This window comes from Ranitomeya imitator, chromosome 1 (assembly GCF_032444005.1).
Source record: "Ranitomeya imitator isolate aRanImi1 chromosome 1, aRanImi1.pri, whole genome shotgun sequence".
Lineage (NCBI taxonomy): Eukaryota > Metazoa > Chordata > Amphibia > Anura > Dendrobatidae > Ranitomeya > Ranitomeya imitator.
In genome coordinates this window covers 1,073,657,847-1,073,682,689 of record NC_091282.1, presented here as the reverse complement: position 1 = coordinate 1,073,682,689, position 24,843 = coordinate 1,073,657,847, and the positions used below count along the sequence as shown (strand labels likewise).

At 45.9% G+C, this 24,843-nt stretch overlaps 1 protein-coding gene across 2 annotated transcripts in view; it reads left to right on the top strand.

The window, feature by feature from the left end:
- The first annotated feature begins 1,175 nt into the window (after nt 1-1,175).
- Nucleotides 1,176-24,843, top strand: part of HPF1 (histone PARylation factor 1) — a 101,240-nt gene continuing 77,572 nt past the window's right edge. The window contains exon 1 of one of the 2 annotated variants that reach the window (XM_069744218.1): nt 1,176-1,517. In XM_069744218.1, coding sequence (XP_069600319.1) covers nt 1,245-1,517 — 273 coding nt within the window. In that variant the 5' untranslated portion in view covers nt 1,176-1,244. The remainder of the gene's footprint in view (nt 1,518-24,843) is intronic. The other variant, XM_069744219.1, reaches the window with a different exon arrangement.

Here is a 24,843-nt window from a genome sequence, read left to right as displayed (position 1 = left end):
AACGCGTGAAAAACGCGCAAAAAAATGCATGCGGATTTCTTGTAGAAAATGTCCGTTTTTCTTCAGGAATTTTCTGCAAGAAATCCTGCCGTGTGCACATGCACTAAGGGTTATGGCAGTGCAGTTGTGGGTTAGTGTTAAGGGGGCGCTGTAGAGTAGGAGATTGGATTGTGTTGAGTAGTGAGAGTAGAGAAAGGGGGCGGAGCCAGGGTAGTGGCAGGGAGAGCGCCTTCCTGAGGTAATTTTCAGATAGTGGGAGGAGCTAGAGCAGAGTGAGGAGAATTGTTCTAGAAGGGGCGGTAGTAGTTGTGTGGTGAGTGACAGTTGAAAGAGACAGGAAGAGAACTAAAAGAAGCAGGTCTGGAGATCTTGGAGCACATGGGAAATGAGGCAGCCTTGAAGAATCACTGGCTATTCTGTGGGTTATCTCTTGTGACGTCCAGGACTTTAGGTCCGAACAGGAATTGCAGAGGCACCCTGATTTTTCGCCCAGGATGGGGAAAGTGGACGGGGAGCACCTAGTATCAGAAAGCTGGAATTCCCAGGGGACTGCGGGTCTGGAAGACTGGGTGCTAGAAGATAAGCTGAAGGGAAAGACCAGGGAAAGTGCAGGAGGAGACGTTCTAATGTCTTTTGAAGATTGTTGGATTAAGTCTGCTATGAAGATGCACGAATTGAGTAAAGTTTTATTGAAAATGAATCGGGACATTGATAACATTTGTGTGTGTCTGCGACGGATTGGAGCCCTGTATGCTGTGAAGGATTCGGACCCACAGGTGGGTGAACTACTTGACACACACAGCACACCACAAAATGGACATGATATTGCTGTAGCGGAGCGTCAGGGTGTGATGAGGAAGCAGCAGCAATCCCTCAGTACGGCTACCACCCTGGCCCCCATTACAAAGTGGCGTAGTCGGCAGGATCCAGATGCCTTGCATTTGGAAAATGGAGAAACCCCTGAAACGGCAAAGATGGCGGCCGTTAAAGAGTTTAAAATGGCAGATGATGGTGCAGAAGCAGGAGATAGCTCCATCCATCGTGGGCGTTCTAAACTGAAAATGGCACTTAAATCTGTCGGTAGAAACTGTGGCCTGAGGCCAGGGTAAATCCCCCTGTGAGCGGTGCCCGCCCGCGGTGGGCGCAGCGTAAGAAAAAGAAACCTTATCCCCAGCAGCAGATTCCTGGAGAATGGGAGGATGATCCATCAGCAGCAGCTCTGGAGTCACCGGTGAGCCCTTTAGATGATGTACGGGACTGGAGGGGAAGTGGAGCAGAGGCTAGTGGACGCTCCTCCCGTACCCCCTTTGATGATAAGTGGGGACAGTGACTGTAACTGCATCCCGGATCAGAAAGGAGACGTTCTTATGTCTTTTGAAGATTGTTTGATTAAGTCTGCTATGAAGATGCACGAATTGAGTAAAGTTTTATTGAAAATGAATCGGGACTTTGATAACATTTGTGTGTGTCTGCGATGGATTGGAGCCCTGTATGCTGTGAAGGATTCGGACCCACAGGTGGGTGAACTACTTGACACACACAGCACACCACAAAATGGACATGATATTTCTGTAGCGGAGCGTCAGGGTGTGATGAGGAAGCAGCAGCAATCCCTCAGTACGGCTACCACCCTGGCCCCCGTTACAACAACATAATGGGGGAGGGGTGGGCAACATGTATGTAAGCTGCATACTTAGTTGCATTACCATTGTGCGGTGTGCCAATTGCAACTCCTCTCACTCTGGCCATTTTGTGCATGTTTGAGAAAGGTCTGATTGACCGAAATGTCACAATTATATGTACAGTTAGATTTTCTGGATTATACTAAATAAAAATTCATGATTTTCTTTTGATTTGGGAGTGCCAAATTATTTTTTTCCATAATTAAAAAGGGGCCCAGGTCTACATTTTGCACCAGTGCCCACCAGACTCTGGTTATGCCACTGGTTTGAATTTAGTGCCTTCATACCTGAAACGTAACATGGCCTAAGTGGATCATTTGGTTTAAAAGGAATCTGTCAGCAGGTTTTTGATATGTAATCTGATGACAGCATGTGTTAAAACACAGATTTTGGTGATGCCTCTCTTATCAAGAACTGATGTTTTCTTTGCTTACAATGATTGTTATAGCACCAGTAGCTTATCATTGCTGTGACTAGCTGGATTGTGAGCCTTGGTCCAACACGCCCCCTCCTGTGATGGGCAGCTCACTGTCTATGGACAGTGTATATAGAGAGCCTGATGTGGGCAGGTGCAGCTTTCTGAGCTCTGCTTCATGCTAAATCTAAAAACTCGGATTGTGTGAGAACGGCTGCACCCAGTAATCTCAGTGAGACATTGTTGGATTCAGCTCCTCTTTGCCTACATCAGGCTGCTCTCAGATGAGGTAGCAAAATCCTGCTGACGGATTCCCTCTAAAGTTAATGTTACAGCCTAGTACTCGGCAAACAAATGTTCAGTTACTTTTTAGATTCTTGCATGCCATTAAAAGAAATCTGTCATCAGGTTTTTGCCACCTACTATATGAGAGCATCATAATATAAAGACAGAGAACTTGAGAACCTGATTCCAGCGATGTTACACTTTTGGGCTCCTTATTGTAGTTTTAATAAAATCACTGTTTTATCAGCAGAAGATTATAATTAGGAGACTAGTAAACCTGCTGCAATGTAGTCAACCATATTCATGAGTTGTTTAACCCCATCCCCACCACTGATTGGCAGTTTTTTGTACATTGGCATAAGTTTGCCAATCAGTGGTGTAAGCAGGTTATTCAGAGTTTAGAATTCAGATAACTGCTAGAGTGCAGCAGATAAAACAGTGATTTTATCAAAATGACAGCAAGCAGCCCAGCAAATGACACATTGCTGGAATCAGGATCTCTGCCCCTACATTATGATGCTCTCAGATGAAGTAATAAAAACATAGTGGTAAAAGATTCCCTTTAAATCATAGTTGTCAGCAACACAGAGTCCCAGATAAACAGGAACATGCTGCCAAAAGACGTGTGCCATACTGGGACGATTGTTCTGTCCCTACACAGATTGTGTTGATCCTTGTTGAAAGTCTATTAAAGAGAACCTGTCACCTGCGGGTAAGGAAAGGGTGAATCAAACACGTGAAAACTCCGCCCATATGACCGAAAACCGGTCCCGCCAAACTCAGGTGACAGGTTCCCTTTAAACTAACACCACCTGACTTATATGTAGTTGATTGGCGCTTGTTTATGGGCAGAGATCAACCCGTATAAATAGGATTTCAGTCTCTTTTCTACCTTTATGTGAGAATAAGCACTACGGTATTATAGTGTGCGAGATGTGCATGGCAGATTGTACATATTAGGTGGAGTTTTGATAGTTGTGAGTTTTATGCTATGACGCTTTAGTTCAGTTTTCTTTGGCTTCAGCCATGTCGTCAGGCTGGTATAATTGAAGGACAGAGAACATATTGGCGTTACGTTATCATGACATACATACACAGCATGAATAAAGCCTGTGAAAGATGCTGTCCAGGGAGCAATTCAGGGCAAGTTAGCAGGCTGCAAAGTGGAAGTTATGGAGGTGTGTAAAATGTGTGCATTCCTCTGTCATTAGCCTCCACATTAAATTGTGGCATGCAGCCAAGACTTGTGGGTGAAAGCTCACATCATGCTGAGTGAAATAGGAGAATTTTAAAGTACAGAATTTGTATTTATAGGAATGGCCAGGACTTTTACATCGATGGCCTAAATTTAGAATAGGTCATCAGTATCTGATCGGTGGGGGTGAGACACCCAGAAGCCCAGCTGATCAGCTATTCCTGATGCCGGATGGAACTGCTCAGTTGTGGACCTGCAATGCACCTATAGTTGTTGCTACTGTGTACTGCGCATATTCAAATCAATTGGGGGCAGTACCCGGTCATGCCTACTACACGGACGTGCAGTACCCAGCCGCGCCTACTACACGGATCTGCAATACCCAGCCGCGCCTACTACACGGATCTACAGTACCCAGCCACGCCTACTACACATTTTCAGTACCCGGCCCGCACCTACTACACGGATGTGCAGTACCCAGCTGCGCCTACTACACATGTGTGCACTGCAGTATCCGGCTGCACCTACTACGCGGATCTGCAGTACACGGCCTGCTCCTACTACATGGATGTGCAGTACCCAGCCGCGCCTACTACACATTTTCAGTACCCAGCCGCGCCTACTACACATGTGTGTGTGTGCAGTATCCGGCTGCACCTACTACACGGATCTGCAGTACCCGGCCCGCACCTACTACACAGATGTGCAGTACCCAGCCACGCCTACTACACATTTTCAGTATTTTTTTGGCCAAATTTTGTGCTAAGCATCTCATGTGTTATTTCATAGATTTCACGAGCCATTATGCTATTCACATTTCATGTATCACACATTCCCTTGCTTTAGTACAATTGAGTGCAGCCATTCATCTATTTGCTATGTAAGTTGTTTTTTGGTTATGCACCAGTTCAGACTAGTTTGCTGTTCAGTCAGTTTACCATTACTTGCTATGTACTGTATTTTCTGGTGTATAAGACTACGTTTTAACCCTTGAAAATCTTCTCAAAAGTCGAGTATCGTCTTATACGCCAGGTGTCGTCTTATAGGGCAGGTGCAGAGTAATCTGCGGTCGCCGCATATTGTGGGGGAGCGACCCCAATGACAAGGAGAGGGGGCACCTCACCGGGAAGGTGTAAGTGAAGCAGAGGCAGAGAAGGAGATAATAGGATACAAGGGCGAGCCAGATGAGTGAAAGAGGAGTATTTTTCTAGTCACAGCACCGCTGTCTCTCTCTTAGTTGTATAACCCTGGCATCCCAGACGCTGACAGTTTGCTTCACTTACACCTTCCTGGTGAGGCGCTCCCTCACCTCGTCATCAGGACCACTCCCCCCCACTATATACTTCGACCGCAGATTGCTCCGCACCCACCCTATAAGACGACACCCGGCATATAAGACAACCACGACTTTTGAGAAGATTTTATATTTTAACTGGAAAAGTTGGGGGTCGTCTTATACGCCCAGTCGTCTTATACGCCGGAAAATACGGTACTATTTTTTTTCTGACTTGAACGCCCCACCCTTCACCATGCTGTGATTTTAATTACATCCAAACACAGTTGGTTCCGACCTTCCTATAAATGTAGGCTTTACCATGATATTAGCCAGAGGTAAGTGTTCATGGATTGCCCCCAATAGGGCAGTGGGGTACTCGGTATCGGGCCCTTCGGTTCTCACAAGGGGATGTCACGGTGGCTGACCTGGTCTGTGGCCCTAGGGACGTCCGTTGATAAAAGGGGGGGAAAGGTCTTTAAAGGGATAATGTTCGTGACGCCACCTGTGGTGTTCGGTCAGGGTGACCAACGCTGCTTAGGGGTCCGCTGGGGTGAGGTTATGGCAGCCAGATGGTATACCTTCCCACAGGTGAAGTATGTCCCCAGGGCTTCCCAGAGTGTAGATGGTGGATGGTGTGAAGCGCAGTGAATAACGAGGACACAAGGTTGCAGTCTCTTTACCTTTACTGGAGGCTTCGGCGTCCAGAGCACCAGATCACAGAGCAGTCAGAGTCCGGCCGGTCCGAAGGCAAATCCAGAGTTCCCTTTATCCAGATGGAAATTAGTAGCCTTCGTCTAGCGCCTGAGTGTTGTAGTCCCTCCCTGCTGAGCTTCTCGGTGAGGTCCTCACAACTGATGTTGGTGTTCTAGATGTTATGTCTCTTTATTTCTGTCCCCCTAAGGATAGGACAAACCCATATGACTGATGGCCTGAGGCTTTTTACAGGGACTCTAGCATGCCCCAGCCCCCACAAGTTGCTACCGTGCCTCCTGGGTATATGGTCGGGCAGCCAACGTGGAATTGACTGTCCTGCCTGTCTCTGAAGCAAGGTTTGGAGATGATTGCTCCCTCAGTGTTCTGGCTACCGGCTTCTGCGCCTCAGAAGGAGGCAGCCTTTTACAGGGCAGAACTCCTTCTGGTTTCCTCTCCTTTCGCTATGACTTCGTTTCTCACTCTCAGCAACGCAATTCCCTTTGTGTCCTTTCTTAGGATGCTGCCGCACGTGGGGCAGGCGCAGCTCCGTAACCCTCTGGCTAGGCCTCTGACAGGATCCCACCCCTGTCAGGGACCTCTCTGTCTGTAGCTGTTTGATGTTCCTCATTTCCCGTCTGCCTGGTAGGTGCTGCCTGGGTGAAGCCCAGTCAGCTTCTGCCTGTGTCGATACCCAGTAGCCTTCTGACTAACTTCCTATCCAGACCACCAGTTTTACCTAATTGTGAAGAGTGCCCTACTAAATAGGAGCATAGCGCCCCCTGGTGGACTGGAGTGTGAAGTGTGTTGTGTGGTTTATGATACCTGGTAAAGAGATCTCCTTTATTGCCATCAGGCGTAATATCACTCCCCCTGGTGGAAGAAGGACATTACTGCAACGACCAGGACCCTGGGGCGCTGCACTCACACTAGGCAGTCAGGTCAGGGACCCATCCGATCCATTAGATTACCTTGACGTTTGGTGGATGGGCTCACATTTTTTGGCAAAATTTTGTGCTAAGCATCTCATGTGTTTTTTCATAGATTTCACTAGCCATTATGCTATTCACATTTCATGTATCACACATTCATTTGCTTTAGTCCAATTGAGTGCAGCCATTCATCTATTTGCTATGTAAGTTGTTTTTTGGTTATGCACCAGTTCAGACTAGTTCGCTGTTCAATCAGTTTACCATTACTTGCTACTACACATTTTCAGTGCACGGCCCACGCCTACTACAAGTATGTGCAGTACCCAGCCGCGCCTACTACACATGTGTGCAGTATCCAGCTGCACCTACTACACGGATCTGCAGTACCTGACCCACGCCTACTACACAGATGTGCAGTACCCAGCCGCGCCTACTACACATTTTCAGTATCAGGCTGCACCTACTACACAGATCTGCAGTACCAGGTCGCACCTACTGCTCAGCTCTGTAACTGAGAACTTCTGCACCATCTTTCTTTTTTATTTAGTTTTTGTTCTTTCTTTCTTATTTTTTCACACATTGTGTCATAAAAGATCTATAGAGGTTCCCAATACCCAGCAACCATGTGATGACTGGGAAGGGAGGATGGTGCACCATGCCTTAATAGCAAGGCAGAATCGTTGATAATCCTCCTTGCACTGAAAAAAGACATACTAAACATGGCAGAAATTGTTAATTGCAAATTGCAATCTCCATTTCCCTTTGTCCCTTGCTATAATCGCTAATACCATATTTTGCGTTCTGAATTATTGACTATTATTGCTATAAGGGCTTACTCGCACCATTATATACATGGGATTTTTTATCGGACAGCACTCGGATCAACGTTTTATAATGGGGCAGTGAACAGAGAACTCCTTTAAAAAAATGATCATCCAAAACTTGGATCTAGCCAAAATGATTAGTTATCAAGATTTAAGTTCCCAAAACTCACTAATGCAAGGAATTTTACCAGTTCTTAAAAGGATATTCCATTTCAGTGATTCAAATTGCCATCAAATTAATTTTACCCAGTAAAACCTTGACATCCCAAAACCTCTCTCATCTATGGCAATGATTTCAGAGCACAATATTGGTTTTCTATAAATGGAGTCTATTCGAAGATAAGCAGGTAGCCGGATATTAATGAAAGGTATAACATATTAAAGTCTGACCCGTAACACAGGAAGCCATTTAGTAACTCGCTCTAAGCAGAGTATTAAATATTAGATGTTGATGGACAAAAAAAAATTCTTAATCCATGTACTTATCTATGTGTTAATGATGCCAGTTTATCATCGCTCCTATAAAACATTAGGAATAGTCATGTGTCTTACACTCACAATAAAGATACAGAAGAAAAATTACAGTGAAGTCTCATTCACACAATTTAATCAGTATTTTTCATCTATGTTTTGAATCCGAGATAGATTAATAATGTCAATCAAATACTGTTTCTGATAAGTGACATGAAGCTAGAGGCCTAGTGAAAGCCTGTTTAAAGAAGACCTATTACCTCCGCCAAAATGACATGAGCTTAAAGGAGACAAAAATATAAAAACTTTCTCAAGTAGACTTAACCTGATAACGACTAAGCGCTATAAATTTATGGATCTTGGTGTTGGGCTTTAATGTCATGCAATTATACAGTTTGGCTCGGGGTTAAAGTTCCTACAATCTAGCAGGAGAGGTCTGGTCTCCAACTTTCAGACACAACCAAAAACTCTGGGGAAAAAGCAGAAGCGGTTAATTACTGCTTCTGTGTTCTTTTGCCATATACATAGCGCTATATAATGAGTAAAAGCATCTGACATTTTGAAGCTTCTATAGGACCATCGGGTGTCTTCCCAACTTGGCAGAGCTGCTAAGTCCTAGCAGACCCTAGACCTGCTCAGCCGGTGATTTCTGTCACCATACAGAGCTCTTTACCCTTGTAACTAGGGCTCCTATTATTGCAGCAGGTAAAGTCGAAAAATATAACTAAAGAAAAAACTAATGTCCTCCAGAGATCTTTATTATCTGTTGTCAGATAAATGAAAGGTACGTAAGTAAAGGGGTGAGAATATATATTATTATAGTATTTTTTCTGTGAAACAAAATTCTATTAATTACTCAGCAATTTATTTGTACACCAAAACAATGCTGAAAAAACGTATAGTTTCTCCTGCATAAAACAAATCCGCATAACATCACCTATGTAAAAAAAAAGGAAGCAAAACATAAAATGGCCAATCTGTGAATGGTTTTAAAGACTTCGTTCAGAGATCACCTCAGTTCCAGCAGATGATGACTGTGCTATCATCTACCTCTAACACCAGCAAGTGGAGCTGAGTGTCTCCCACTGCTGTTAAACTCTTAGGCCTCTTTCACACTTCCGTCTTTTTAGATCCGTCATAATCCGTTGATTTTTGAGAATGCATTTTCCCATAGACTTGTATTAGCAACGGATTGTGACGGATGGCCATCCATTTCATCCGTCGTGCACTGGATCCGTCGTAAAATAGCGGTCCATTGTGCAGAGAAAACGTTCATTGTAACGTCTTTTGTGCACATCAGAAAATCGGTCAGTGACGCATACTGGGCTGCCCGTGGTCGGCTACAATGGAAGTCTATGGGCGCAGGATGCGTCGCTGACCGTCACACACAGGAATCCAGCGACGGATCCAGTTTTCCCTTCTGAGAATGCCCAGAAGGATTTTCAAGTCTGGAAAAAGTCTCTCCCTTTCTCTCTCTCTAATTCCATAGTCAATTTCTAACAGCGGCATATGCCATTCCACGCACCTATCTGCACTTACCAAAGTGCAATAGTTTGCCATTGTCATAGGAGACTGTAATTTTTTTATAGCAGTTCTAATGTAAGCGTTTTTATGATTGCAGGTTCAAGTTCTTTAATAAGATGAAAAAAACATTTTAAAAATATTCAAATACCGTATTTTCTGGTGTATAAGACGACCCCTAACTTTTCCATATAAAATATGGAATTTGGGATATACCCGCCGTATAAGACGGGGGTCATCTTATACGCCCAGTCATCTTATACGACGTGTGGTTCCCAAGGTCTGGAGGAGAGGAGACTCTCCTTCAGGCCCTGGGATCCATAATTCATGTAAAAAATAAAGAATAAAAATAAAAAATATGGATAGTGCAGCGCCCCAGAGTCCTGGTCGTTGCAGTAATGTCATCCAGGGATTTCGGAAACTGGAAAGTCGATCAGTGGAAGTTTCTGGTGGCCAGGGTGGCAAAGAGAAATCATCAAGTGGGTGCGTGAGTGTACTGTGTGCGCTAGGTCGAAGGCCTCGCATGCCCCGGCTGCAAAGTTGCTCTGCCCTTTGGAGGCTCCTAGTTCGCCATGGTCACATCTTGCTATGGATTTTATCACCGATCTGCCAGTCTCTGAGGGTTTTTCTGTCATCTGTGTTGTTGTGGACTGGTTTAGTAAGATGTGTCATTTGGTCCCGTTCAATAAATTACCCTGCACCAAGACTCTAGCTAAGGCATTTGTGAAAGAGATTGTCAGGCTTGATGGGGTTCACATGGACATTGTTTGCGATAGAGGACCACAGTTTGTGGCTCGCTTTTGGCGTGCTTTTTGTGACAGATTAAAGGTTCATTTATCATTTTCGTTAGGTTATCATCTGGAGTCCAATGGATTAACCGAAAGGAAGAACCAGGACGTCAAGCAGTTTTTGAGATGTTTTGTAGCAGACAATCAGGAGATGTGGTCGGAATATCTACCACTAGCTGAGTTTGCTCTTAATAATCATATGTCTTCCTCGGCTGGGTGTTCTCCTTTTTTTTTGCTGTACAGGGAGGCATCCATCTTTCTGTCCATTTTCTAAGATTGGGGCAGCGGTGCCTGAGGAGGAGAGTTTTTCTGGAAATTTGGACAGGGTTTGGACCAATGTACGCCATCATCTGAAAGAGGCTAATAGGAGGTCAAAGAAATATTTTGACAAGAAAAGAAGGGAGGCAATGTTTGCAGTTGGGGACATGGTCTGGTTGTCCTCCAGGAATCTGCGTTTGAAGATCCCTTCTAAAAAAAACTGGGGCCTAAGTTTGTAGGACCATTCTAAGTGGTTCAGGTGGTCAACTCGGCAGTGGTGAGATTAGACATCCCCTCATCCTGGAGAATTAATTCAGTTTTTCATGTATCTTTACTGAAGAAAGTTGACACACCAGATAAGGAGCCTATGCCGACTGTTCCTCCAGTTGAAGAGGACGGCGAGTTTGAGATTTCACGCATTTTAGATTCCAGGTGGCACAGAGGAAGTTTGCAGTATCTCATGTCCTGGAAGGGTTTCGATCCCGAGGATAATTCCTGGGTGAAAGCTGAGGACGTCTCGACCTCAAGGCTGATTAAGGCTTTTCACAGGAGATTTCCGAATAAGGCTCGGCCAAGAGGATCCAGAGGATCCTCGTAAAAGGGGAGGTACTGTTGAAATCTGTTTTGTTTTGACCATCCGCCATCTTGTTGTAGTTTTCTGGCTGCTGGTCTTTTTCCCCTGGTGCTGGGTTGTTTTGGTCAGGTGATTGTATCACCCTTTATTACCCTCGGCTTTATACTCTGATACTGGGCTGCATGCCCCGACTCCGAATTATCTGACTACTTCTTTGCCTTCGTCTTGCTGTACCTCCTATCTGTAACTCTGACCCTCCAGTCAGCTACAGACCCGGGGACTGCCCAGGAGTGGTACCTGGTGATTACCTGTGGCCAAGCCTATCCTTACCAACACATGCTTCAGTGAATACCAGGTAGTCACTTAGTTATGCCCCTTCAGGGTAAGCCCGGCCCATGGAGCAGTGGGTTCACACCAATGTAAAATAGAAATACACACATTTATATGCCTAAGCTGCATTCAGTGAGGTAATGGTTGTCTAATGAATGTTCTATCACACTAAATGCAGTCACGCACGCAAATCATTAAGACCTGCTGATGGCAGATTCATTTGCAGTTACTGACTAATGATATCTCAGTTGTTCTAAATGTGAGACAGGTCTAGAAATGATGCAAGTTATGGTAGCACGCATTGGCCATAGAGGCTGCTTACAGTGGCAACATGGTACTTGGCACTATTGAAAAACAGCTTCTGGCACACTCTTCCGATCCCTCGTGAAGACATCTACATAGCGTTCAACACATGGTCTCCAGACCAATCTCCAGCAATCAGTGCATCCAAGACAAAAGTGGGACACAGCACTGAAGTGCATAGACCTCCATTCCAGCCTCCATTGCCGTCTTGTTGTGCACCATGATAGCCTTTGAGAGCAATGGTGTGAGGTCAATGGATGTTGTGGGATGTCTATCCCTTAGCTCAGTGTCATGCAAATGACCTCTTATGGTTTGTGTAGACACTGCTTGAAGCAATAGGCTTGGTATATGAGGTCTAATTTTGCTTCCAGAACAGAACAGATCACTACACACCATTCTCCTAATCTAACAATGCCATGTAAGCAATGCCAAGAGGAAGCATTCAGGAGGTGGCATCACACAATTTTACTCCTGTGATTATGGTGTGGGTGACATGGTAGCTGGACCTCTCTAGTCATTATTCCACGTACAATAACAGTTTAGCATTACATTGATTTGATCATGGAACCAGTGTTACAAACTTTTCCAGAGTGTCCCAGGAGCATTTTTCAACACAACAATGCCAGGCAACATATTACTCATGCTACTGTGAGCAGCCTGTTTGGCCTTAAGGTACTAATATGACCTGCAGAATCTCCAGATTTGTCGCCCAAGGAGCACATCTGGGATGTACTTGAAAAAGGAGCTGCCAGCAGTGGATCTTGATGATTTGCATTCCCAAGTACATTTGACGTGGCAGAACATTCCTCAGACAACCATTTGTAAGGAGATGGACATAATGCCCACGTTCCCGCTTGAAGAACATGCATATTTTTGCATTGTGCAATGTGAACTATGACATGCATTAATAGTGTTGATATTGTGTTCTGCCCAACAGTAGGAACAGTCATAGTTAATTATTGGGACTAGCCTAGAGTGGGAGGGAATAAGGTGAAGGGACAGAGACTATTTTCTGTCAGAACGTCAGATAGGGCCCAGTGTGCCTCTGAAGTAGACCTAAGGTCTGTCACATGACGTGGGTGCTCCTAAAGTGAGGAGAGAACGAGATGGTGATTAGTGCGAATCAGAGTAAAGAGAGAAGGAAAACTGACAGGAGGACGGAGTGATCAATCGGAGATGGGTCCTGGGAGAGGACGCCTAGAGGTACAGTCCAGATTTTATAACTCAGAGAGGAAATGTGCCAAGACCGGACAGAGTACGTGAGATGAAGAGAGTGCCCTGGGAACGAATTCCTCGGAGCGAGTGCCGGCCATATTGGCAACAAAGTTCCTTTAAGGGGAAAGAAGATGCGGAACTATGGATTGAGAATAGGACACTTGCTAACTGCACTGTAGTACACAGCTGTGTTGTGGTGAAGTAGAATGAAACAGTGGAGATAGAGAATGGAATAGATACTATGTGAATATGCTCTGTATGGTAAAAGAAACATTCATAAAGTTGGGTACAAGCTACCTATTGTACATAATTCCCACAAAGGTATCGTAGAGTAAAAAGTTTATTTTCGACTGATGGTCTCACTCACTGAAGTCTTCAACATCTGGTCCTGGCCAACCAAAATCATCGGCAACATGGAAGGACATCACACCCCCACAGCACCAATCCACACACCCAGCCAGGACCGCAACCTTCATGTAACGTGCCGGGGCCTAAGAGATGAGTACTTCATCCATCGCTACTGCTCCGCACCATGTTACACATTTACAACCTCATTGATAGGATGCCAATCTGTATAAATCGGTGTATATCTGTGGGTGGTGCTCATACGTCATACTGAATAAATCAAGAGGTTTTGAAAGTTTTGCTAACATTTTCCTTCATTTGTATATTAATAACATGCCCATTAATCTTGTGATTTTTATAATTGCATGACTTTTCTTTCTTGGTACTGCATCAATGTTGGGAAGTGTACTATATATAAAGATACAGGTTCACCTTCCTGAATACAGCAGTTCCATAATATTGTATATTACTATTACCTGAATTTTTTTCACGAGCTGCAATGATGCGGTAATAATGAAGGGAAACCAAGTGAAATCAAAGCAAGAGAAGGTTCATTTCACACAGCTTGCTTCTGCTATTAGCAGACTATTACGGCTCATAAAAGGGGCGATTCTGCTAATATGCTTAGTATGTCAAGTTCTTGTGTTTTGCCCTATTATATTATAGGGCAAGTCATGGTCTGATAATCAGCCTAGAACAAATATATTTATTTTTCAAACCGGTATTTATATGTATTTTAATTGTATCATCTTCATTTTGAGAACACAAGGATTCAGGTAAAATCTATGGCAGGGTAGGTTGTTCTGCTCCAGCGGCATTGCAAGCTGCTGCATCTGGTGTAAATGCCAGGGAAATAGGAGCATTCAGTCAGAAGCATCAGGCTACAGTCATAAAATGGCATTTTACTTAACAATGTATTAAACAGCCATGAGGTTCAGAGGTGTGAACTGTGCATGCAATGGGTTATTTCAGCAAGCTAATGCTACGTGTTTAAGTGCATGTCTCATGTCTTCCTCATGCCTCTCATGTTATCCTCATGCCTTTCGTGTTATCCTCATGCCTCTCGTGTTATCCTCATGTCTCTCGTGTTATCCTTATGTCTCTTGTGTTATCCTTATGCCTCTCCGTCTCCTGTTATCCTCATGCCTCTCATGTTATCCTCATGCCACTCTTGTTATCCTCATGCCTCTTGTGTTGTCCTCATGTCTCTCGTGTCATCCTCATGCCTTTCGTGTTATCCTCATGCCTCTCGTGTTATCCTCATGCCTCTCGTGTTATCCTCATGCCTCTCGTGTTATCCTCATGCCTCTCGTGTCGTCCTCATGTCTCTCGTGTTATCCTTCTGTCTCTTGTGTTATCCTTATGCCTCTCCGTCTCCTGTTATCCTCATGCCTCTCATGTTATCCTCATGCCACTCTTATCCTCATGCCTCTTGTGTTGTCCTCATGTCTCTCGTGTCATCCTCATGCCTTTTCGTGTTATCCTCATGCCTCTCGTGTTATCCTCATGCCTCTCGTGTTATCCTCATGCCTCTCGTGTTATCCTCATGCCTCTCGTGTTATCCTCATACCTCTCGTTATCCTCATGCCACTCTTGTTATCCTCATGCCTCTTGTGTTGTCCTCATGTCTCTTGTGTTATCCTCATGCCTCTTGTGTTATCCTCATGCCTCTCGTGTTATCCTCATGCCTCTCGTGTCGTCCTCATGTCTCTCGTGTTATCCTTATGTCTCGTGTTATCCTTATGCCTCTCCGTCTCCTGTTATCCTCATGCCTGTTACCTACGCCGCTTCTCGGCGTCGTCGCTCCGCTGCTGGGCCCAGGCGCCGCGGCTCTCGTCGCTCTGCCCCTCCTCGCTCTGCCTCCAGGTCTGATCCTGACCGTCCTGCTCTTGCTCCTCATAGCGCCGGATCCTTCTCTGTCACAGCGCGCCCCCGGCGTTCCACTTCCGGGTCTGCGCGCTCCTGTGCTCCTTCGGCATTTCCGGTGTCTGGGTCCTCGGCTGGTGCGCTCCCTTTGCGCAGGCGCCCTAGCTTTCCTCAAGGACGCAGGCGCTGGGTCTCCGTGACCTCTTCCTGAGGTCAATAGGTCAGTCTTCGCTATTGTCCAATCCTGTTCTTGCCTCTACTATAAGAGGCAGGCTCTCCGGTTCTCTGGTGCCAGATTGTTTTAGCTCTTTTGCTATTGCCTTTGGCTCTCCCTGGTCTTCACTGCTTCGTGCTCTGCGTTTCTGTCCGTGGATTCGCCTTCCCTCTGTTCCTGCCCTCTTTTGGTTTTGCCCCTTTCGTTTGCTGGTCTCTCGCCTTTGTTGTTTAACCCTTCTTTGTTCTTTTGTTTTGTTCCTCAGCGTCCTCTTCGTCTCAGCTCCAGTGTTCCGGTTTTTCCCAGCCTTCTCCTTCCCTTCTTCCTGGAGCCGTCCCTTCTGGTATCTTCACCGTGGGTAAGTGACCTCTGGGCCTGCTCCTAGCGGTCCCTGTATAGGGGTCGTTCTCTATCTTAGGTCGCTCGCCCAGGGGTAGGTCTCCCCACGGTCCAGAGGGTCCACTCTAGTTTCTTCCCGGATCGCTATAGTACAATCTGGCCATGGACCCCGCGGGTACCCCTTTTTCGGCTCAGAAGGAGTTAGCGCTTTTGCGTGAGAATCAGCAGCGCATAATGGCTTTTTTGAAAACTTTGGAGTCACGCTTAACCTCCATTCAGACCTCTGACCCTGTCAACGCCGCTCAATTGGCTAGTCTCCAACAGGAGCTCTCTCAACAACGGGATACTCAGACCCGCATGCTGAGTTATATGGCTTCTATCGATGACCGCTTGTTCAATCTCCTGTCTGCCCCCGTTGCAGCTGTGCAAGCTCCTTCTCTCGCTCCCACTCCCGTGTCTACCCCGCCCCCTCGCTTGGGCAAACCTCCCAGATACTCCGGCGATCCTAAGCTTTGTTGGGGGTTTCTAAATCAATGCCGTCTCCATTTTGAGCTTCTACCCCTTCAGTACCCCTCTGACCGGGCTAGGGTGGCATTTATAGTGTCTCACCTGGAGGGAGAGGTGTTGGCTTGGGTTAATCCCTTGTGGGAGCGTGACGACCCTGTAGTCTGCCACCTGCAGAATTTTCTTGAAACCTTTCGTAAAGTTTTTGATGAGCCCGGTCGTCTAGCCTCTACTACCGAGTCCCTCTTTAATTTACGTCAAGGTCCCTCTTCTGTTGGACAATATGCCATTCGCTTCCGTACTCTGTCCTCAGAACTGGGATGGAACAATGAGGCACTTGTGGGTGCTTTTTGGCGGGGTTTGTCCAGCCGGATTAAGGACGAGCTTGCTGGTCGTGATACCCCAACTTCTCTTGAGGATCTGGTCTCCCTCGCTACCCGGATTGATCTCCGCTTTCAGGAGCGGTCTCGTGAGTCGGCTAAAGAGAAAAGACCTATTCCCGTTCTTTCTACTTTCCGTCAGCCTAGCAGCTCTCGTGCTTCCGTTTCTGTTCCTTCTTCTGTGCCTTCCTCTGAACCCATGCAAGTGGATCGAGTAAAAATGGCAGAACAACGCCGCAAGGAGAGGCGCACCCAGGGCCTATGCTTTTACTGTGGCAGTGCCGCTCACTTGCTTCGCAGCTGTCCTGATAGACCGGAAAACTCTTCTGCCTAGGACAGGTAAGAGAGGCCTCCCTAGGTGTCCGTGTTTCCTCTCATCCTTTAACTCTTAATGTCCTTTTTGTCTCCAATCAGTTTCGGTCCTCCGAAGTGGCGTATGTGGATTCAGGCGCAGCAGGCAATTTTATCAGCCTTGAGGCGGCTCGGCGGCTTCGCGTTCCTGTAATCTCTTTGGACTCTCCCCGCTTGATTGCTTCGGTGGATGGTAGACCTTTACAGGAGGAGATTTCTTTTGTTACAGAGGAGGTGGAGATTCAAATCGGGGCTCTGCATCAAGAAAGGATCGCTTTTTATGTTTTACCTAACCTCTCTCATGCCTTTTTGCTTGGTCTTCCCTGGCTTCGAGTTCACGAACCTACCCTGAATTGGCGCACAGGAGACGTTCTTCGGTGGGGTCCTTCGTGTCATGGTCGCTGTCTTCAGTCTATACGTCCTGTTTCCCCTTCTCAGCCTACTGGAATTCCTGAAGGTTTACCTACTCCCTACATACAAGAAAACCTGGCTAAAGGATTCATCCGCAAGTCCTCTTCTCCTGCCGGAGCTGGGTTCTTCTTTGTGAAGAAGAAGGACGGTTCCTTAAGACCATGTATAGACTACCGAGGATTGAACAGTATCACGGTCAAAAATAGGTATCCTCTGCCCCTTACACCGGAGCTCTTCGACCGCCTTCGAGGCGCTCGTATTTTTACTAAGCTTGACTTACGAGGTGCCTACAATTTGGTCTGGATCCGCGCAGGCGACGAGTGGAAGACTGCCTTTAACACCCGAGATGGACATTACGAGTACCGTACTTGGTTATGCCCTTCGGCCTCTGCAATGCTCCCGCGGTATTCCAAGAGTTCGTTAACGATGTGTTCCGGGATCTTCTCTACTCTTGTGTTTTGGTGTATTTGGATGACATTCTTGTTTTTTCTTCCGATCTTCCTTCGCATCGCAGAAGTGATCGTGAGGTCTTGCAACACCTAAGAGACAACCACTTGTATGCCAAGTTAGAGAAGTGTGCGTTCGAGCAAACCTCTTTGCCATTCCTTGGATACGTTGTTTCGGACTCTGGTCTTAAGATGGATCCTAAGAAGTTGAATGCCATAATTAACTGGCCACAGCCCTGCGGAGTGAAAGCCATCCAACGCTTCATTGGATTCGCGAATTACTACAGGCAATTCATCCCGCACTTCTCTACCGTGATCCGTCCTCTTTCTTCTCTCACTCGCAAGGGTTCCAGTTCCAAGGAGTGGTCTCCTGAGGCAGAGGAGTCCTTTGCTCTTCTTAAGAAGTCTTTTTCTTCCGCACCTGTCCTGCATCACCCGGAGAGGAACAAGCCATTTATTCTGGAGGTTGACGCCTCTTCCACAGGTCCAGGGGCCGTTCTCTCTCAAAAGACCCCGGAGGGTCGAATGGCTCCCTGCGGCTTCTTCTCTAAAGCCTTTTCGACTTCTGAACGAAATTATACTATTGGAGATCGAGAGTTGTTGGCCATCAAGTTGGCCTTAGAGGAATGGAGATACTTGCTTGAAGGATCTGTTCATCCTTTTATAATCTTCTCCGATCACAAGAATCTTACTTACCTGCAAACTGCGCAAAGATTAAACCCACGTCAAGCCAGATGGTCTTTGTTTTTTGCTCGTTTCGAGCTTGAACTTCGTTTCCGGCCAGGCAACAAGAACATAAAAGCTGATGCCTTGTCCAGGTCATTTCTTTCGTCAGATGCTGTGGAGGAACCAGCATACATCATTGATCCACTTCAGATGTTCCATCCTCCACCGGGCAAGACGCTAGTCTCGGATGAAGACACTAGAAGGGTTTTATCGTGGGGCCACTCCTCCAAGTTGGCCGGTCATGCAGGTACCAAGAAAACTTACCTTCTCATCTCTCGGTACTATTGGTGGCCTACTCTACGTCTAGATGTTAAGGAATTCGTAGCTTCGTGTCCCTCATGTGCCAGGAACAAAATACCTAGACGACTACCACTTGGGAACCTGCTTCCTCTTCCAGTTCCATCTGCTCCGTGGCAGCATATTGCCATGGATTTCATCACCGATCTTCCTTGCTCCTCCGCATGTACAGTCATCCTTGTTGTAGTCGACAGATTCTCTAAGATGGCTCATTTTATTCCGCTGGCTGGTTTACCTTCTGCTCCTGAGTTGGCAAACATTTTTATTCAAAACATCTTTAAATTCCATGGACTACCACAACACATCGTGTCAGATAGAGGGGTACAATTTACTTCTCGCTTTTGGAGACCCTTGTGCAAACTTTTGAGGGTGAACCTGGACTTCTCTTCCGCATATCACCCGCAAACCAACGGTCAGGCGGAACATACAGTTAGGGCCAGAAATATTTGGACAGTGACACAAGTTTTGTTATTTTAGCTGTTTACAAAAACATGTTCAGAAATACAATTATATATATAATATGGGCTGAAAGTGCACACTCCCAGCTGCAATATGATAGTTTCCACATCCAAATCGGAGAAAGGGTTTAGGAATCATAGCTCTGTAATGCATAGCGTCCTCTTTTTCAAGGGACCAAAAGTAATTGGACAATGGACTCTAAGGGCTGCAATTAACTCTGAAGGCGTCTCCCTCGTTAACCTGTAATCAATGAAGTAGTTAAAAGGTCAGGGGTGGATTCCAGGTGTGTGGTTTTGCATTTGGAAGCTGTTGCTGTGAGCAGACAACATGCGGTCAAAGGAACTCTCAATTGAGGTGAAGCAGAACATCCTGAGGCTGAAAAAAAAGAAAAAATCCATCAGAGAGATGGCAGACATGCTTGGAGTAGCAAAATCAACAGTTGGATACATTCTGAGAAAAAAGGAATTGACTGGTGAGCTTGGGAACCCAAAAAGGCCTGGGCGTCCACGGATGACAACAGTGGTGGATGATCGCCGCATACTTAATTTGGTGAAGAAGAACCCGTTCACAACATCAACTGAAGTCCAGAACACTCTCAGTGAAGTAGGTGTATCTGTCTCTAAGTCAACAGTAAAGAGAAGACTCCATGACAGTAAATACAAAGGGTTCACATCTAGATGCAAACCATTCATCAATACCAAAAATAGACCGGTCAGAGTTAAATTTGCAGAAAAACACCTCAAGAAGCCAGCTCAGTTCTGGAAAAGTATTCTATGGACAGATGAGACAAAGATCAACCTGTACCAGAATGATGGGAAGAAAAAAGTTTGGAGAAGAAAGGGAACGGCACATGATCCAAGGCACACCACATCCTCTGTAAAACATGGTGGAGGCAACGTGATGGCATGGGCATGCATGGCTTTCAATGGCACTGGGTCACTTGTGTTTATTGATGACATAAGAGCAGACAAGAGTAGCCGGATGAATTCTGAAGTGTACCGGGATATACTTTCAGCCCAGATTCAGCCAAATGCTGCAAAGTTGATTGGACGGCGCTTCATAGTACAGATGGACAAAGCTACCAAGGAGTTCATGAGTGCCAAAAAGTGGAACATTCTGCAATGGCCAAGTCAATCTCCAGATCTAAACCCAATTGAGCATGCATTTCACTTGCTCAAATCCAGACTTAAGACGGAAAGACCCACAAACAAGCAAGACCTGAAGGCTGCGGCTGTAAAGGCCTGGCAAAGCATTAAGAAGGAGGAAACCCAGCGTTTGGTGATGTCCATGGGTTCCAGACTTAAGGCAGTGATTGCCTCCAAAGGATTTGCAACAAAATATTGAAAATAAAAATATTTTGTTTGGGTTATGTTTATTTGTCCAATTACTTTTGACCTCCTAAAATGTGGAGTGTTTGTAAAGAAATGTGTACAATTCCTACATTTTCTATCAGATATTTTTGTTCAACCCTTCAAATTAAACGTTACAATCTGCACTTGAATTCTGTTGTAGAGGTTTCATTTCAAATCCAATGTGGTGGCATGCAGAGCCCAACTCGCGAAAATTGTGTCACTGTCCAAATATTTCTGGCCCTAACTGTACCAACCAAACTCTTGCCATTTATCTCCGGCATTTTTCTAATGCTCATCATAATGACTGGGTCAATTTGCTTCCTTGGGCAGAGTTTGCCTACAACAACCACTCCAGCGAGTCCTCTGCAAGGACTCCGTTTTTCATTGTTTTTGGACAGCACCCTGGTGTACCCCTACCAGTCTCTCCTGCCTCTGGTGTTCCAGCAACTGACTCTATGGCTCTCAAGTTTTCTTCGATCTGGGACGAGGTCAAAGAGACATTAAAACAAGCTTCGTCTAAAATGAAGAGACATGCAGACAAGAGGCGTTTAGATTCTCCTCCTTTCTCTCCTGGTGATATGGTCTGGCTTTCTTCAAAATTCATCAGACTCAAGATTCCTTCCTACAAACTTGGTCCACGTTTCATTGGTCCTTTTGAGATTCTGCGTCGAGTCAACGATGTCGCTTACAAGCTGAAATTGCCTGCTTCGCTTCATATACCCAATACGTTTCATGTCTCTCTTTTCAAACCAGCCATCTTTAACCGTTTTCACTCCTCCCCTTGTACTCCTTCTCCACCAGTCAGCACTGACAACGTCTTTGAGGTGAGGGATATCTTGGCTGTTAAGGAAATTCGGGGAAAGGAGTTTTTCTTGGTTGATTGGAAGGGTTTTGGTCCTGAGGAGAGGACCTGGGAGCCTTTGGAGAACATCGATGCTCCTCGTATTCTTAATAAATTTTTTGCTGCTTTACGTGGGGGGGTGTAAGGAGGGGGGTACTGTTACCTACGCCGCTTCTCGGCGTCGTCGCTCCTGCGCTGCTGGGCCCGGGCGCCGCGGCTCTCATCGCTCTGTCCCTCCTCGCTCTGCCTCCAGGTCTGATCCTGCCCGTCCTGCTCTTGCTCCTCATAGCGCCGGAATCTTCTCTGTCGCAGCGCGCCCCCGGCGTTCCACTTCCGGGTCTGCGCGCTCCTGTGCTCCTTCGGCATTTCCGGTGTCTGGGTCCTCGGCTGGTGCGCTCCCTTTGCGCAGGTGCCCTAGCTTTCCTCAAGGACGCAGGCGCTGGGTCTCCGTGACCTCTTCCTGAGGTCAATAGGTCAGTCTTCGCTATTGTCCAATCCTGTTCTTGCCTCTACTATAAGAGGCAGGCTCTCCGGTTCTCTGGTGCCAGATTGTTTTAGCTCTTTTGCTATTGCCTTTGGCTCTCCCTGGTCTTCACTGCTTCGTGCTCTGCGTTTCTGTCCGTGGATTCGCCTTCCCTCTGTTCCTGCCCTCTTTTGGTTTTGCCCCTTTCGTTTGCTGGTCTCTCGCCTTTGTTGTTTAACCCTTCTTTGTTCTTTTGTTTTGTTCCTCAGCGTCCTCTTCGTCTCAGCTCCAGTGTTCCGGTTTTTCCCAGCCTTCTCCTTCCCTTCTTCATGGAGCCGTCCCTTCTGGTATCTTCACCGTGGGTAAGTGACCTCTGGGCCTGCTCCTAGCGGTCCCTGTATAGGGGTCGTTCTCTATCTTAGGTCGCTCGCCCAGGGGTAGGTCTCCCCACGGTCCAGAGGGTCCACTCTAGTTTCTTCCCGGATCGCTATAATGCCTCTCATGTTATCCTCATGCCACTCATGTTATCCTCATGCCTCTCATGTTATCCTCATGCCACTCATGTTATCCTCATGCCTCTCATGTTATCCTCATGCCTCTCATGTTATCCTCATGCTACTCATGTTATCCTCATGCCTCTCGTGTTATCCTCATGCCTCTCATGTTATCCTCATGCCACTCATGTTATCCTCATGCCTCTCATGTTATCCTCATGCCTCTTGTGTTGTCCTCATGTCTCTCGTGTCATCCTCATGCCTCTTGTGTTATCCTCATGCCTCTCGTGTCATCCTCATGCCTCTCATGTTATCCTCATGCCTCTCGTGTTATCCTCATGCCTCTCATGTTATCCTCATGCCACTCTTGTTATCCTCATGCCTCTTGTGTTGTCCTCATGTCTCTCGTGTTATCCTCATGCCTCTCGTGTCATCCTCATGCCTCTCGTGTCATCCTCTTGCCTCTCGCGTTATTCTCTGCCATCTGCATGTCCTATGTAGCCGCTAGTAAGGCTGGGTTCACATTGCGTTATGGCTCTACGTTTAACGGACTACGTTACACCGCGGCATAACGCGGTGTAACGTAGTCCGTTAACGCCGCCATAGACTGCAATGTCGGACGCATCGCTAGCGCACCCCCACAATGGGTGTGTGCTAGTGATGTGTCGTCATTTGAGTAACAGACCCGAGACGCGGGCTGCAGCGTTTCCGGGTCCGTCACTGCTAGCGCAGATGGAGCTAGCAGAAGCTCCATCTGCGCTAGCGCTGTGCAAAAGTCGGCACTTGCGTTAGCGCAGTCCGTTCAACGTATGCGTTGAACGGACTGCACTAAAGCAATGTGAACCTAGCCTAAGAGTTCTGAGAACATGCTACGGGTCTGTGCTGATTCATTGCCTTCTATGCAGTTAATTATTATGGTTAAGGATACTGCTTTTCTCTGTATTATGTATTCCATTTTATTAAAGAAAATCTAAAATAAAATGCAGTTTTATGTAAACAAGAGTAATGGTCGATTCATCAGCAGTCTTGATGTAGTACAGGAAAAACCAAATTCATTAAGAGGCGAATTCTACTGAATTAGTGCGCTGCCTCTGCTGAGTGTCGTGCGTCTTCATGTGCTGCGCCAAAAAAGCTGTACAATGCACCATGATTCTTGATTAATTTGGTAGACACATGCCCACAGCCCCACCCTGGCTCCACCCAAGGTCCGCTGATTTAAACTGGTGTGAAAACAACAAAGTTGCTAAACCATTGCGCAAGTTTTCTTTTTTAGTTTACACATAACAAGTTTAAAACTAATTGTAGCAAAATTATAGAGAAATGATAGTCATTGCGCAATTTCATCATACAAAGGTTCACCATACAAAAAAAGAAAAGTGAGCATGTAACTTTTAGGCCGGCGTCACACTTGCGAGTTTTACGGACGTAAGAGCGCAGAAACTACGTCCGTAAAACTCGCAAAAAATACGGCACAATTATTCTCTATGCCCCTGCTCCTATCTGCCGTATTAAACTGATTAGTATTATACGGCTTTCTACGGCCGTAGAAAATCGCAGCATGCTGCGTTTGTCACCGTATTGCGCAAATAAAACGTCAATGAAAGTCTATGGAAGCCCCAAAAATACGGATTACACACGGACCAGCAGTGTGACTTGCGAGGAATACGCAGCGCTGTTAGAGAGAAAAGCCGGCAATTCAGTGTGGTGTACAGTAAAATCACACTAACAGCCTACAGTAGAATAGGTAGAATAAATGTGTACACATAGAATAGGTATATATATATATATATATATATATATATATATATATATATATATATATATATATATATATATATATATATATATATATATACACAGTGGGGCAAAAAAGTATTTAGTCAGTCAGCAATAGTGCAAGTTCCACCACTTAAAAAGATGAGAGGCGTCTGTAATTTACATCATAGGTAGACCTCAACTATGGGAGACAAACTGAGAAAAAAAAAAATAGAAAATCACATTGTCTGTTTTTTTATCATTTTTTATGCATTTTATGATGGAAAATAAGTATTTGGTCAGAAACAAACAATCAAGATTTCTGGCTCTCACAGACCTGTAACTTCTTCTTTAAGAGTCTCCTCTTTCCTCCACTCATTACCTGTAGTAATGGCACCTGTTTAAACTTGTTATCAGTATAAAAAGACACCTGTGCACACCCTCAAACAGTCTGACTCCAAACTCCACTATGATGAAGACCGAAGAGCTGTCAAAGGACACCAGAAACAAAATTGTAGCCCTGCACCAGGCTGGGAAGACTGAATCTGCAATAGCCAACCAGCTTGGAGTGAAGAAATCAACAGTGGGAGCAATAATTAGAAAATGGAAGACATACAAGACCACTGATAATCTCCCTCGATCTGGGGCTCCACGCAAAATCCCACCCCGTGGGGTCAGAATGATCACAAGAACGGTGAGCAAAAATCCCAGAACCACGCGGGGGGACCTAGTGAATGAACTGCAGAGAGCTGGGACCAATGTAACAAGGCCTACCATAAGTAACACACTACGCCACCATGGACTCAGATCCTGCAGTGCCAGACGTGTCCCACTGCTTAAG